Below are 12,639 nucleotides of genomic sequence, written 5' to 3'. Positions count from 1 at the left end.
CCCTCTGTTGCATTGGCTCAGAGTTCTGGACCTTACTGCTTTCCCAGCAAAGAGCTAAAGCTCACTGCTTCAACTCAGCTTTCCCGTGATAGGGGAGTGATGGGAGGGGAAGACAGATAGGGAGAGGCATGTTCCAAATCCAACTGAAGATGACGCAGAAATTTTTTCACCCTACCTATAGTTGGGGGGGACGTTAGAGATTTTGCATCTCCACCATGACAACTGCAAAGTTTTGACTAGTGGATCACCTCTTGGTGATGGACAGTCTGACTCAATTCAAGCTGCCTCCCCTTGGAGAGCATTGGGTATCTCTCACTCCGTCTTCATGAACAGGACTGCTCAGATCCATGGCAGTACCAAGTTCCGTGGGTATAGTATCCGAGAGGCTCTGGGGATCTTTTGGCTTAGTCTGACTCGGTTTCGTTGATGGAGTTTTGGGATGTACCTGTCAAATGGACGTTTGTAAAAGCCATTGGGGAGAGTTTGGTTCTGATACTGATGAGGCTATTTAATGCTTCTCTTTTTTAAGGCAAGATGCCACTTATCCCATAAGCGGTTAGTCTTGACACTAACCAATATCTACCATGTCTTGAACCTCCCTCTGTGGGGAAGGTTATTGAGAAGATCAATAGTAGCAGGTCTAGACTGGCATCCTCAAAATTCTCCCAGTTTCCTTATTCCTTGTAAATCTAGTCTCTCTCTAGCATGGAGACCGCACTGGACTTTTGGTTCCCCTGTAGGGCAACCAGAAAGCAAGTGTGAAAAATCAGGACGGGGGTTGGGGGTAATTGGAGCCTATATGAGAAAAAGACCCAAAAATCGGGACTGTCCCTATAAAATCAGGACATCTGGTCACCTTATTCCCCCGTCGGTCAACAAAGATCGGCTATCTATGTTCTCAGACTGTTCAGTAGTTCTTGATATGCTTGACCGTGAGGACATAAGTGGATGGGATTGCTTTTGAGTAGAATCTGCTCATGCCTCTCAGCACCCCTGAGAGGGAATCACTGATCTCCTCTGAGGGCTCTCTTGTGGGGTTCCCTCACCCATCCCGTCTGATGGGCGCTAGGCTGCTGGGGAAGACTGATGGTGAGATATTTGAGCTGCAGCAGCATCCGTTTGCTGAGGATCTCCAGCTCCCTTTGTCACAGAAGCTGGATTCTACACTCTGCAGGAACTCCTCACTTAACCTTGCAGTTCTGTTCCTGAAAAATGTGACTTTAAGTGAAATGATGTTAAGCGAATCCAATTTCCCCATAAGAATTAATGTAAATGAGGGGGTTAGGTTCCAGGGAAATTTTTTTCACCAGACAAAAATACACACACACACACACACACACACGCAGTATAAGTTTTAAACAAACAATTTAATACTGGTACACAGTGATGATGATTGTGAAGCTTGGTTGAGGTGGAGGAGTCAGAGGATGGGTTATTTCCCAGGGAATGCCTCACAGCTAAATGAACTAGCAATTGACTGAGCCCTCAAGAGTTAACTCTCACAATACTCTACAAGCAGGGGCGGCTCTAGCTTTTTTGCCGCCCCAAGCACGGCAGGCAGGGTGCCTTCGGTGGCTTGCCTGCAGGAGATCCCATGGATTTGGCAGCTTCCCTGCGAGAGGTCCGCCGGTCCCACGGCTTCGGCATACCCACCACCGAATTGCCGCCGAATCTGCAAGACTGGCGCCCTCGCAAGGACTGGCATGGTGCCTCCTGTGGCTTGTCGCCCCAGGCACATGCTTGGAGCACTGGTGCCTGGAGCCGCCGCTCTCTACAAGGCAGCAGAAAAGGAGGGAGGGCAGACAGAGAAACACACCCGATGTGTGAGAGAAAAAATGCACATTTCCCCTTAAAGTAGCTGACCCCAGACTTAAGTACACTGCCTTGTTAATTAAATCAGCTTGCTGAGACCTGAGAGGGCAGCTACTGCCTAGAAGCTCCCTCCCTCCATCATGTGTCCCCCCTGTTCTATGGAAGATGGGGTAAGCAGGGTGCAGGGAGAGGGGGAGACACCCTGACATTAGGCCCTTTTTTCTCCCCCAGCAAACAGGAGTCTCTGGGAGCAGCTCCAAGGCAGAGGGCAGGAGCAGCACGACAGTCGGGGGAGGGACAGCTGCTGCACAGGGGAGGAGCTGATAGAGGGGCTGCTGATCCACCCTGGTTCCAACCACCCACCAGCTAGCTTCAATGGGCTGCTCTTCCTGCAAGCAGTGGACAAAACAGGCGGCTGCCAAACGACTTAGAAGAGAGCATTTCACAACTTTAAACGAGAAAGGTCCCTAATTGATCAGCAACTTAACATCGAAACGATGTTAACCAGGATGACTTTTAAGTGAGGAGTTCCTGTACATATGAGCAAAGATAGCACCAGTAATTTTACTAAGAAATACGATGCTACCAACCCTCATGCTTCAGGGCATAATCTAATCACCAGGTGGGGTCAGGAAGAAATTTCCCCTTCCTGGGAAAGCGTTGCAAAATTAAGCATATCACTGTGAGTTTGTGCCTTCCACCTAACACGTGGATTTGGGTGTTACTAATAAACTAGACTGTATGGGTCCCATTGATTTGATCTAATCATTGGTCTGGGTGGGTCTATGTCAGTAACCCTCTTCTAAGCTCAAGTGAACTGTTTTTTTACTTATATGGGGTTTGTTTCTCATGAAGAGAGTGAGTCGGGTCTGAAATACAGTCAAATCCTGGCACATGGGCTCAGTCCTCTGTGTTTTACTGGCAATTTAGGGTGTACCAGAAGCAGCCGAATGATAACTGACTTGAATGGTATTTCTCCATTTCTGCACCAAAGTTTTGCCTTAACTAGAAGTGACACAGAGAGCAGGGCCTCTGTCTCAAGCTGTTACATCTTCGCTGGCAGCGCTGGAGGTTGACAGGAGAGAAATCATGGCTCTTACTCTGTCAGGTAATCTCTTCCGCCCTGCTTACCTCTGGCGTAGGAAGGGGGGAAGAGCTCAAATGCTTGTGCATCACTGAGTCATCTTGCACCACTTGGAATGACGTCATGGAAATGTCATAAGCAAATTCACATCCACCTGGTGTCCGACCTCGTTGCAACTGCACAGCCATTTTCACTGGGGTGTGTGTGTGTGTGTGTGTGTGCATGTACACACACACACATACACACACACACACACACACAATCTCACTCGCCACAGAACTGCATGAAATATTTCTGATGCTGGATCTGACTCGCCCTAGAACTGCATGAAATAGTCCTGGTGCTGAATATAGCGAGCTATGTCTGTAAGTCCAGAGGAATACTCACCAAGGACGTGGGACTAGGCTTATTTTCGACATATCTGACTTCCTCGAGTTCACACGGAGGATGATGTTGGCCCAAGGAGTAGAGGCCTAGACAGTGCAGCTATAAAGATCTCTTCTCTTTAGAGCATACAATGAAGGGTGCTTTAAGCTGTGTGGCACCTAAAAACCTTAGCTGAAAAGCAAGGGAGATGTACCGGATCTTCCTGAGCTCTGTACTGCTTTGCTCCCAGGGCAGAGGCAAGCTCTGTGCTGGAGTTTATCTCTCCAGCAGCCAAAACTGAAAAAGCAGGGGATACAAGAGTAAAACCCCTTCCACCCCCCCTCCCCCCACTTCTCCTGCCCGCACTTCCAAACTGGCTGCGCCCTGGAATTTGCAGGACCATCTGTTGCACCTTCCGAATGAGCAGCTTCGGGTGCTCCTTGCTGCAGGTTTTGCACATGTAAAGGCAGGTTTTGGGGGTGCACTTTGGATGGGCTCACTTGAAAATGTTGGCCCCAACAGTTTATAATCCAGTGGTTGGAAATGTTTGAAGCAGGTTAAAATTCATGGGTGCCAGAGAGCGACTGGTGACCCCTTTAACTCTTAAAATGCTGGGCTCTGAGTCGAAGGGAGAGGTGGTACTCACGTTGAGGCAGTCTCATTAGCGAGTAGGATGAGTGTCTTGGTGGCACATTGTACACCAATGGGAAGACCCATGCCAGAAATCTTTACACCTATATCTGAGCAGGGATTGGGTGAATCCCTAGGCTGCTTAATAGCAGTGTATTTGGAGGCAGAAGTCAGCTTGGGTTTGACCCAGTAACGTTGCAGGGAGCGTTCTCGCTCCACAATTGTAGATATTTCCCCAAATCTGACAAAAAGTCCGTGTATTTCTTATCCCTCTTCCCGGGGAGGTGCACTAGCTAGTCAACAACCTTTCTATTGGCAGTCAGCAGGGGACCGAATGGGAATTTAGATCTCACTTCCCTCTTTTGCTTTACTTCCTGCCATATAAGCAGCACTACCATAGGCACAGCCCTGGACACACCTGTGTGGCTTTGAATAGAATTCGAACCCTTTGGGTTTTTTTCTTTTAGAAGCAATGGAATGACCCAATGGGAGTGGGGAAAGGTGACCATAAAACCGGAAGTTTTACTGAGAGCTGAAGTGATGCTCGGGCCATTTGCTGGCTTTCTGCTCACGGTGACTTTGCCCTTGGTGACTAGAATGGATGGGATTTGCATAGCCCAGTCAATGGCATAGCAAGCTGGGGGAGGTGGACTGTCTAGCACAGTGGATCGATAATGGACTATGGAGAAGAGCTGCGTGTAAATTACCAGGTTTGGTTTGTCTGGCTTTTGGCTCATGTTGCTTCTCACACCCCTTGAGCAAAGTTGAATCTTGAACTCTCTGTGATGGAGGCAAAATTTGCCCTGAAATGGGGCAAGTTTTGTTAATAACAATCTCTAGCTCTTCTCATCAGTACAGCTCAAAGCACTTTATACAGGAGGCCAGGATCACTGTGCCTGTTTTACAGATGGGAAAATTGAGGTACGGAGACACCCAGCAGCAGAGCTGGGACTAGAACTCAAAGTATCCTGACTCTCAGTCTAGTGCAGTATCCACTATGCCACGCTGCCTCCCTCAAAGCAGTTGAACACTGCAGATCCCTGGGGCTCATAAGAGTTGGTTTCACCCAGTGGCTCCACTAATGGTTCTGCTACAGGTATCTACTATTTATCAAATGTCCATTTAACAAAGATTAAATGGCCACAGCTCTGACCTGTTTGTCTTAATGGGAGAAACACAGGCACTGAGCAATACAAGAGGAAGGGAAGAGGGTGAGAGTGAATAGAGATCACGAGAATTGTACTAAGTTTCATAGGAGACTCGGGACCAGTTGTGCAAAGGTGCATTTGGAACGCTTGGAAAACAGACCAGCTTTTAGGTGGGTGACACCTGGGAACTAGATAGTTCTTAGAAGCCGGGAGATGGGTGCGGTAGAGGGCGCTAACCCAGGGGTGGCTTCAGTCTCAGGGCCTTCCTCCGGGTGAGTCAGCCATTGTCAGTGGCGATGTGGGTAGGCTGGGAGCAAATGTCCAGAGAGTCAGTGAGGAAACCATAAGGGAGGTGGCTGGGTGGGCGACCAGTGACCAGGAGGGATGTTGGCTTGAGGCGCTTCCTGAGAGAAGGGTGATTGCAGTAGTGTAAGGCAACTCGGAGGAGACCGAGTCTCCTGGCTAATGAGGGGAGAAGGTTTGAGGTGAGTAAGGGGTCTACAGGCGTTCAGAGCAGTGGGTTGATGGAGGATGGGTGTAGCTGGATGGTATGGTGGCTCGTGAGGAGACACTGGCCCAAATTTTCTGAAATAGGAGCCTAAATTTAGATTGCAAAGTTTATGTTTAGGCACCTCCGGGTGGGGTTTTCAAAGTGATATAGGAGTGCAAGTCCCATTGAAAGGGAAGCTCATTGAGAGTCAGTGGCGCTTATGCTCCTAAATCACTTAGGCTTTTGACATGCCCATATCATATGGGAAAGGCATCTGCAACCTCTCACACTGCAGTCGCCCAGTCACATGGGCTGTGGCTGTGTTCATGTTAACCCTTTCCTCTCCCCATCGAGCAAGTCTTTGTGGGGGAGTGCACGGGGCTGGGAGAAGCCTGGAGCCCATAACCTACCCGCAGCGCCGCATCTGATTTCACTCTCGGCTCTGTCCCCCCAGCAATACTTCATCCTCCTGATCATCACGGACGGCGTCATCAGTGACATGGACGAGACGAGACACGCTGTGGTGCAGGCCTCCAAGCTGCCCATGTCCATCATCATCGTGGGGGTGGGCAACGCGGACTTTGCAGCCATGGAGTTCCTGGATGGGGATAACCGCGTGCTCCGGTCGTACACCGGCGAGGAAGCCATGCGGGACATTGTGCAGTTTGTTCCCTTCCGCGAGTTCCGCAGCGTAAGTGCAGGAGGCTTTGCTGTGCCCGCCAGACCCTGTCTGTTTCCAGCTGGGTGTAAGTCAGCTACAGAGACCCATCCCAGGGGGAATCTGCCCCCAAGCTGGCATGCTCTGTTTATTTCCCTCGTTAAAGAGAGGGGAGAGGCTCATACATTTAGTGCTGTAGCATTCTAGGTACTTAGGCTGTGTGGTGCAGCTGGTGGCTTCCCAGCTCAGAGTCAAAGGCCTCTTGCTACCCAGTTCTCACGTCGTGCACTGCTGCAGATGAGATGTGAAACCAGGGGACGTTACTGGCATTTTCCAGGCTGCCAGCAAAATCAAAGTGCAGATAAGCGTGAGTCTGGGCAGCAAGGCCTGGCACTTGCATCTGTTTTGCAGGCCGGAGCAAAGAGAGCGTAAGTGACGCTGCCCAAAGCTCACAAAGCAGGTTGGTGGCAGCACTGGGGTTATAACCCAGAATCCCTGACTCCCAGTCCTGGGCCATAACCACTCGGCAATTCTGCCTCTGCATGGAAGTTTTTCAGACTCCAATAGGGGCTAACGTGAAGTTCCTGCTGTGCAGCGAGCAATCCCGTACAATAGCGCTGTGAGGCTAGTCCCAGTGTCTGGGCCGTCATCCCTTCTCCCTTCAGAGCAGCTGCTGCTGGCCAAGGCTGTGTGAGAGCTATTAGCGAGTGTATCCTGCCTACGCAGTCACTGCAGGGTAACCGTCTGACTCAACGCTGTAAGTGCTTTGGGATGCCGGGAGAAAGAGAGGCAGGATACCAAGGCACATTCTCTAACATATCAGCCCCGCTGGCCTCCATTGTAGTGATGAGTGGGCGTGATGTAAAGCCACCGTGGCAACAGTCACCTTCTCTACCAGCACCTGGGCTTGCATGAAAACCTGGTAACCACAGGTGGCTTACACCCACCCTGGTAATTGTACACGGGCCTTAATACCAGCCCAGGGACCCACTGCGGCAGCTGCTGGGCACAAGAAATCATTTGGCCTGTTTGTTCTTTTTTTATACAGGCACCTAAAGAAACTTTGGCCAAAGCGGTGTTGGCAGAACTCCCCCAGCAAGTCGTTCAGTATTTCAAGCATCAAAATCTGCCTCCCCTCAGCTCGGAGCCAGCATAGCGCTGGGAGCATCGGTGTTGTCTGCATGTTGCCGGTTTCCGAAGGGTGCATGTTTCACATGCTTTTAAACCTTTGTACTCTTTTAATTTAATTAGTTTATTTTATTAAAAACTCTCTGACCCAGAGAAGCAGCTGAATTGGCTTTGTACGTTCCCGGGCCAGGGTAACAGTCGCAGGCAGAACGGAGACCTCTCCTGCCTCGCTCCAGTCCCTCTTACGTATTGAAGGTACTTTGTATAATTTCAGTAGAACGGGATGAAAACTTTTACAGATCAGAACTTGCTTTTTTCCAAACAACAAAATGCTTAATATATTACCACCCACTCCTGTGTATAGATCACATATCTGTGCTGTACCCATAATCCGCTCATGCTCTATGGTCATTTTTATACTGTGTACATGTTATATTTGTTATACTCAGGTTAATAAAGAAACTCAGATATTTAAAAGCCAGGCCTGGGTCCGTTGTTTGGGTCCAATGCAGAAAGGCCTTGTAGTGCCCTGTACAGCATTTAATGCTGGCTGCCTTGATCTGCCGGGGCAATCGCGCGAACATCTTACTCCTTGGCATAGGCACCAACTTTCTCTGGCACCGGTAGGTACCCGCCCCAACTCCACCCTTTTCCCGCCCCTGGCCCTGCCCCCATTCTAACCCCATCCCCCGAGTCCCTGCCCTAACTCCGCCCCCTATTGGATCCCTTCCACACATCCCCACCCCAGCCCGCCTCCTCCCCCAGCCCCAGAGCGTCCACGGAGCCAGTGCCTGTGCTCCTTGGGCAAGAACATTCCCTGATTGGGACTCACCCTTGCCTGTATCTTAAATGGTTGACTGGGGCCCTGATTCAGCACAGCACAGAAGCAAGTGCTGAAGTCCCTTTGACTTCACTGGCTCTGAAGCATGTGATTAAAACGAAGCACAAGTGTGGAAGTATTTTGCTGAATACGGGTGGACTTGAGCAGATGCTTAATTTTCATCACGTGATTAACTTCGTCGCTGGGTCTTCTGTCTGACCTAGACTGATGCTTAAGAGGGCCCCATCTTTTGTTTGGACAGCACCAAGCACAATGGGGTCCCTGACTAGAATAATAATAGTGACCGTGTCGGAGCATCGTGCACACATTTCACAACACCCCTGCGAGGTAAGACAGCGTTGTAAAGAGGGGAAACTGAGGCACGTCACGGTGAAGTGATTTGCCCCATGGTCACCCAGGGAGCCTGTTGAAGAGCCAGGAAGTTGCCCCTAGATCTTCTGAGTCTCAATCCAGTGCCTTAACCACATGGCTGTGCTACCTCTATGTATGTGCTCTAGCATGTAGACATTGAAACACAGTAAGAAAGAGAAGCATAAGTACTCTAAACAAAAGTGACCCCCTGCTCTTGCCTTCTAAGGGTGCAGCCGTTGACCTTGCATTATTTTTCCCTTCATCTCTTTTGCCCCTGAGGGCTGGATGTTTTGAGCAGGGCCCGCATGGCTGTGGAATCTCTTCCTGCCAGACCTGAGGATGTGTCTGACCGCTTTCAGAGTGTAGTGCAAAACCCGTCGGTTGTGCAGGTCACCCTGACTGACTTCAGCAGAACAGTCCACCCTTGTTTCTCATGGAGCTCTCCAGAATTCCTCACCATAGGTAACAGCAGCTGAAACCCAGAATGGCCATGCAAAGTGGCCTTTATGGACACATCCTGTTGGTGCGCAATGCCCCTGTCTCCCTGCCATGGGTATGGCAGTGGCACAGATAGATCCATCCTGCCAGGAGTGCGTCTTGCACTTGGTCTAGCTGAACTGCTAGAGGTCTGACCTTGGAAACCAGTGCGTCACTACACGTCTCCTTGCACAGCAGCAGGCTGAGGTTTCTACAGGGACGTCGCGCGTGGCTCTGGTTCACATTGTGCTGTAAAGCCTTGATTCCGTGCAGTAACCTCGCGTCTGTTATCAGAGTAACTGGAGGGGCCTTGCGCCTTTCCGCCATATCCAGGCCGCTCCACGGGGAAGCATCTGATATCAAACCACTTACTATAGTTGAGTTAGGCTGAAAGGTCTCTCAGAGGCAATAACGCCACCGACAGTGGAACACAGACTGTCGCCCTGGCATATTTGGCAGCTTTTTCGTGTCTGGGGCCAAAAGTGTGTCGGTCTCCCCCGGGAGCAGTTCTTCATTCCCAGTGCGGTGATGCTGGTGGAACAGAAGGTGAGGCCGTGAGAGGATATCTTCAGAGAGTTCATAAACCTTCCTGCCTCTCAGGGAATGTCTGTACAGAAGCTTTCAGACTGCTCAGGAACTGACCCAGGAGTCAGGCCACCCGTCAGATAAACCAGTCCCGAATGGCACAGCTTGTGGGCTGAGTGCACACAGCTGCCGTCTGCCTACCCCCCTCATAGCACGCTTGGTATCTACCTAGAGTGACCAGACAGCAAATGTGAAAAATCAGGACGGGGTGGGAGGCAATAGGAGCCTATATAAGAAAAAGACCCAAAAATCAGGACTGTCCCTATAAAATCGGGACATCTGGTCACCCTACATCTACCCTCTTGCTCTAAGTCCCGCTGGGGGGAATGGCCTTTCCTGCACCACGCACTGTAGAAAGCCAGGGTCCGTTTTTACTGTAGCCAGGCAGTTGTCTTTAAGCGGAGTAAATCATCACACAGCCGGCAACAACCGCAGCTGTGCTCTTAAGACCAAAGTGTAGCTTCAGCTTAAAGCAGGGAAACCCAGTGACTGGCAAACACGCTCCCCTGGCTTTACCGGCCAGCCAGCAATCCCTGACTGACGGGTTCTTTGCCCTATTGTCAGCCATCTTGTCCCGCCCTCAGGAACCTAAAGGATCCGGAAAGGGTGGCGGCAGCTTCCTTTGGGCAAAGCAGCAGCCAGAGCAGAGACAGGAGTGCAGGGGCTGTGGTGTGCCACGCCCCAGCAGCGAAGAAGGTTGTCAGTGGCAGGGGAGAAAGGAGGGCTGGGGGCCAGTTGGCTCCGTCCCTTCATGCTCTGCTGTATTTTGTTGTCCCCACGTTCCTGGTGCCGAGCCCTGGATCCTGCTCTGGTGAGTTTCATTCAAAGTTAATTGCAAATGGTTACCTGGCTGATGAGGCCAATCAGTAGCATTTCCATCCAGTGTGTCCCTTGGCAAGATCCTTTCATTGCCTGCACCTATGGGGTGGCTACCAAGGTTTCCTTGTGCTAAGGAGCAGACACTTGTTGTGTGCAGATGGGTAGAGAGGAAAGATGGTCCAGTGGGTCAGAAACTAAACTAGGATTTGGAAGATTTGCTCTGCCACAGACTTCCTGTGTGACCTTGGGCAAGTCACTTCATCTCTCAGTGCCTCAGTTCCCATCTGCACCATGGGGATGATAGCATTGCCCTGCCTCACAGGGGTGTGAGCAGAAATGCATTGTAGCTGGAGAGGTGCTCAGATGGGATGGTAATGGGGGACATTAGGTGTGTTTTCCTGTGTTCCTATCTGTGTACTATGTCCTGATGCTGTGGGAGTGACCTGGCTTTACCATTTGGCTGTTACATTGGTTTAGCAAGGTGCTGCCTTGGGATCTTCACAACTCCCTGCCCATCCCTGGCTGAAGGGGGAAGCACCCATGCATATCTCACTCTTTTGTACTCCCTCCTGTATTTTGTTTTCTTGGTCTTCGGTGCTTATCAGGAAGTTTCTCTAAGGTGCGCGGCTTGAGCTGGATTTGTATTTATTCTGTAACCAAAGACACTTGTTTGACATCACAATTTCCCTTTCCTGGGGTCTAGAAGGCCAGATAGAAGGGTTACACAGATCTGCAATTCCCTTTGGAAGTGATCTTTGCAGGGCAGAAGGCCTAGGGGCTAGAACACTGGACTGGGACTCAAGAGACCTGCAAAATGGGGATATGATACCAACGTCCTCTGTAAAGTGCTTTGAGATCTACTGATAGAAACACTGCAGAAGAGATCGTGGTGGTGATATTTATTTATTCATACCAGATGCACCTAGAGGCCCAAGCTGAGACCAGGGTCCTAGTGTGCTATGCTTTGTAAAGACATATCCCGTCCTAGAGAACTTGCAATCTGAACAGCCACTGTAACACCATTTCTGCTCCATGTTTTCCTTGAAGATGATGTCTTGGAAGACCGATCTGGTGTGCTGGGTCACACTATCCTACGCTTTCCGTGCCATGGAAACAACCTATCATATTTTATATGTTATCTAAACTGACTGCTTTCCCAGTAAATACCTTCTATGCCACAGCGTGCAGTTACTCCCATGGCAACTTCTCCTATAGTGAGTAAGGCCCCATTCCTCAGTGATTTCAATGGAAATTAGAACTGTAACTATCTTTGAGGGATCTGGCCTGGAGAGCTTCCTTCAACAGTGAATACGATACTAGATCTCCCTCACTGCACTAGGAAGTGGATTATGCATTGTTGGCTGGTTAGGGAGATACTGTTATTCTGCAGTTTTCTTTTACGTTTCAACAAGTCCTCAGTGTTTAGCTCTACTGTGAAAGGTGACTGTGTAACAAGGTTGCTGACATATTCAAGAGATCTGTTCTTTGTGCCTATTCATTCAGAGCGGCTGATCTGTCCATAAAATAGGGGTTTGCTGCCTTGTCACGCCTCGTTGCCCTGCAGAGAACACAGCCACAGGGGCGTGAGCTGGACTCTGCCTTCAGCAGAAGTGTTTAAGTTCCAATCAGTTGTACCTGTACGACTCTGTTGAAGGAGGGGGAGGGGAAAGAGATCACATAGGTGTAACTGAAGACCTGATTTGGCCTGCAGAGACTTGATTGCTGCTGCTAATGCACAAGAAGGAAGGAGTCCAGCTTTATGCTGGGATCCCAAGTCAAGCTGTCAGGTTTGCCAGTTGGGAGCAAACCACCCTTTGTAACTTGGGAATGGTGCATCCTGGTGCTGAAATCACTGAAACCGATTGAACAGGCAGCTCCTCACAGGGCCACTTACAAGCTGATGTCCCTAGCAGAGCTGCACACTTGAACTCCTTCAGGTTTCAGGTGTGACTAGACAGTGAACTCCTCCCTTCCCTTCTCCCCACTCCTGGAGCCCCTAATGGACCCCTGAAAACTGGACCCAAGTCACTATCTGCAGCCAGTGGAGTTCCGGGGTTATTTTTGTTCTGGCTTTGGATGCTGTGACTGGGGTCCTAGTGGGGGCCAGCTCTGGTCACTCAATGTGGGTGAACTGCAAAGAATGGGGCAGACAATCCCCCAAAAGCTGGTGGATATTCCAATACTTTAGATTCACCAAGCCAGCATAAATCAGCTTCTTTATTACCTTACAGGTTACTCAGACATCCAAAC

The 12,639-nt window shown here is 50.1% G+C and overlaps 1 protein-coding gene across 2 annotated transcripts in view; it reads left to right on the top strand.

The window, feature by feature from the left end:
* The window catches only part of CPNE2 (copine 2), a 184,174-nt gene extending 176,381 nt beyond the window's left edge, over nt 1-7,793 (top strand). For both annotated transcript variants that reach the window (XM_075073711.1, XM_032774049.2), the window contains exons 15-16: nt 5,985-6,221; nt 7,237-7,793. In XM_075073711.1, the coding sequence (XP_074929812.1) occupies nt 5,985-6,221; nt 7,237-7,344 (345 nt within the window). In that variant the 3' untranslated portion in view covers nt 7,345-7,793. The remainder of the gene's footprint in view (nt 1-5,984; nt 6,222-7,236) is intronic.
* The last annotated feature ends 4,846 nt before the right edge of the window (nt 7,794-12,639 follow it).

The sequence above is a fragment of the Chelonoidis abingdonii genome, chromosome 19 (genome assembly GCF_003597395.2).
Source record: "Chelonoidis abingdonii isolate Lonesome George chromosome 19, CheloAbing_2.0, whole genome shotgun sequence".
In the NCBI taxonomy this organism is placed as follows: Eukaryota; Metazoa; Chordata; order Testudines; family Testudinidae; genus Chelonoidis; species Chelonoidis abingdonii.
The sequence above is the reverse complement of the archived record's forward strand: the minus strand, read 5'-3'. Positions and strand labels throughout refer to the sequence as shown.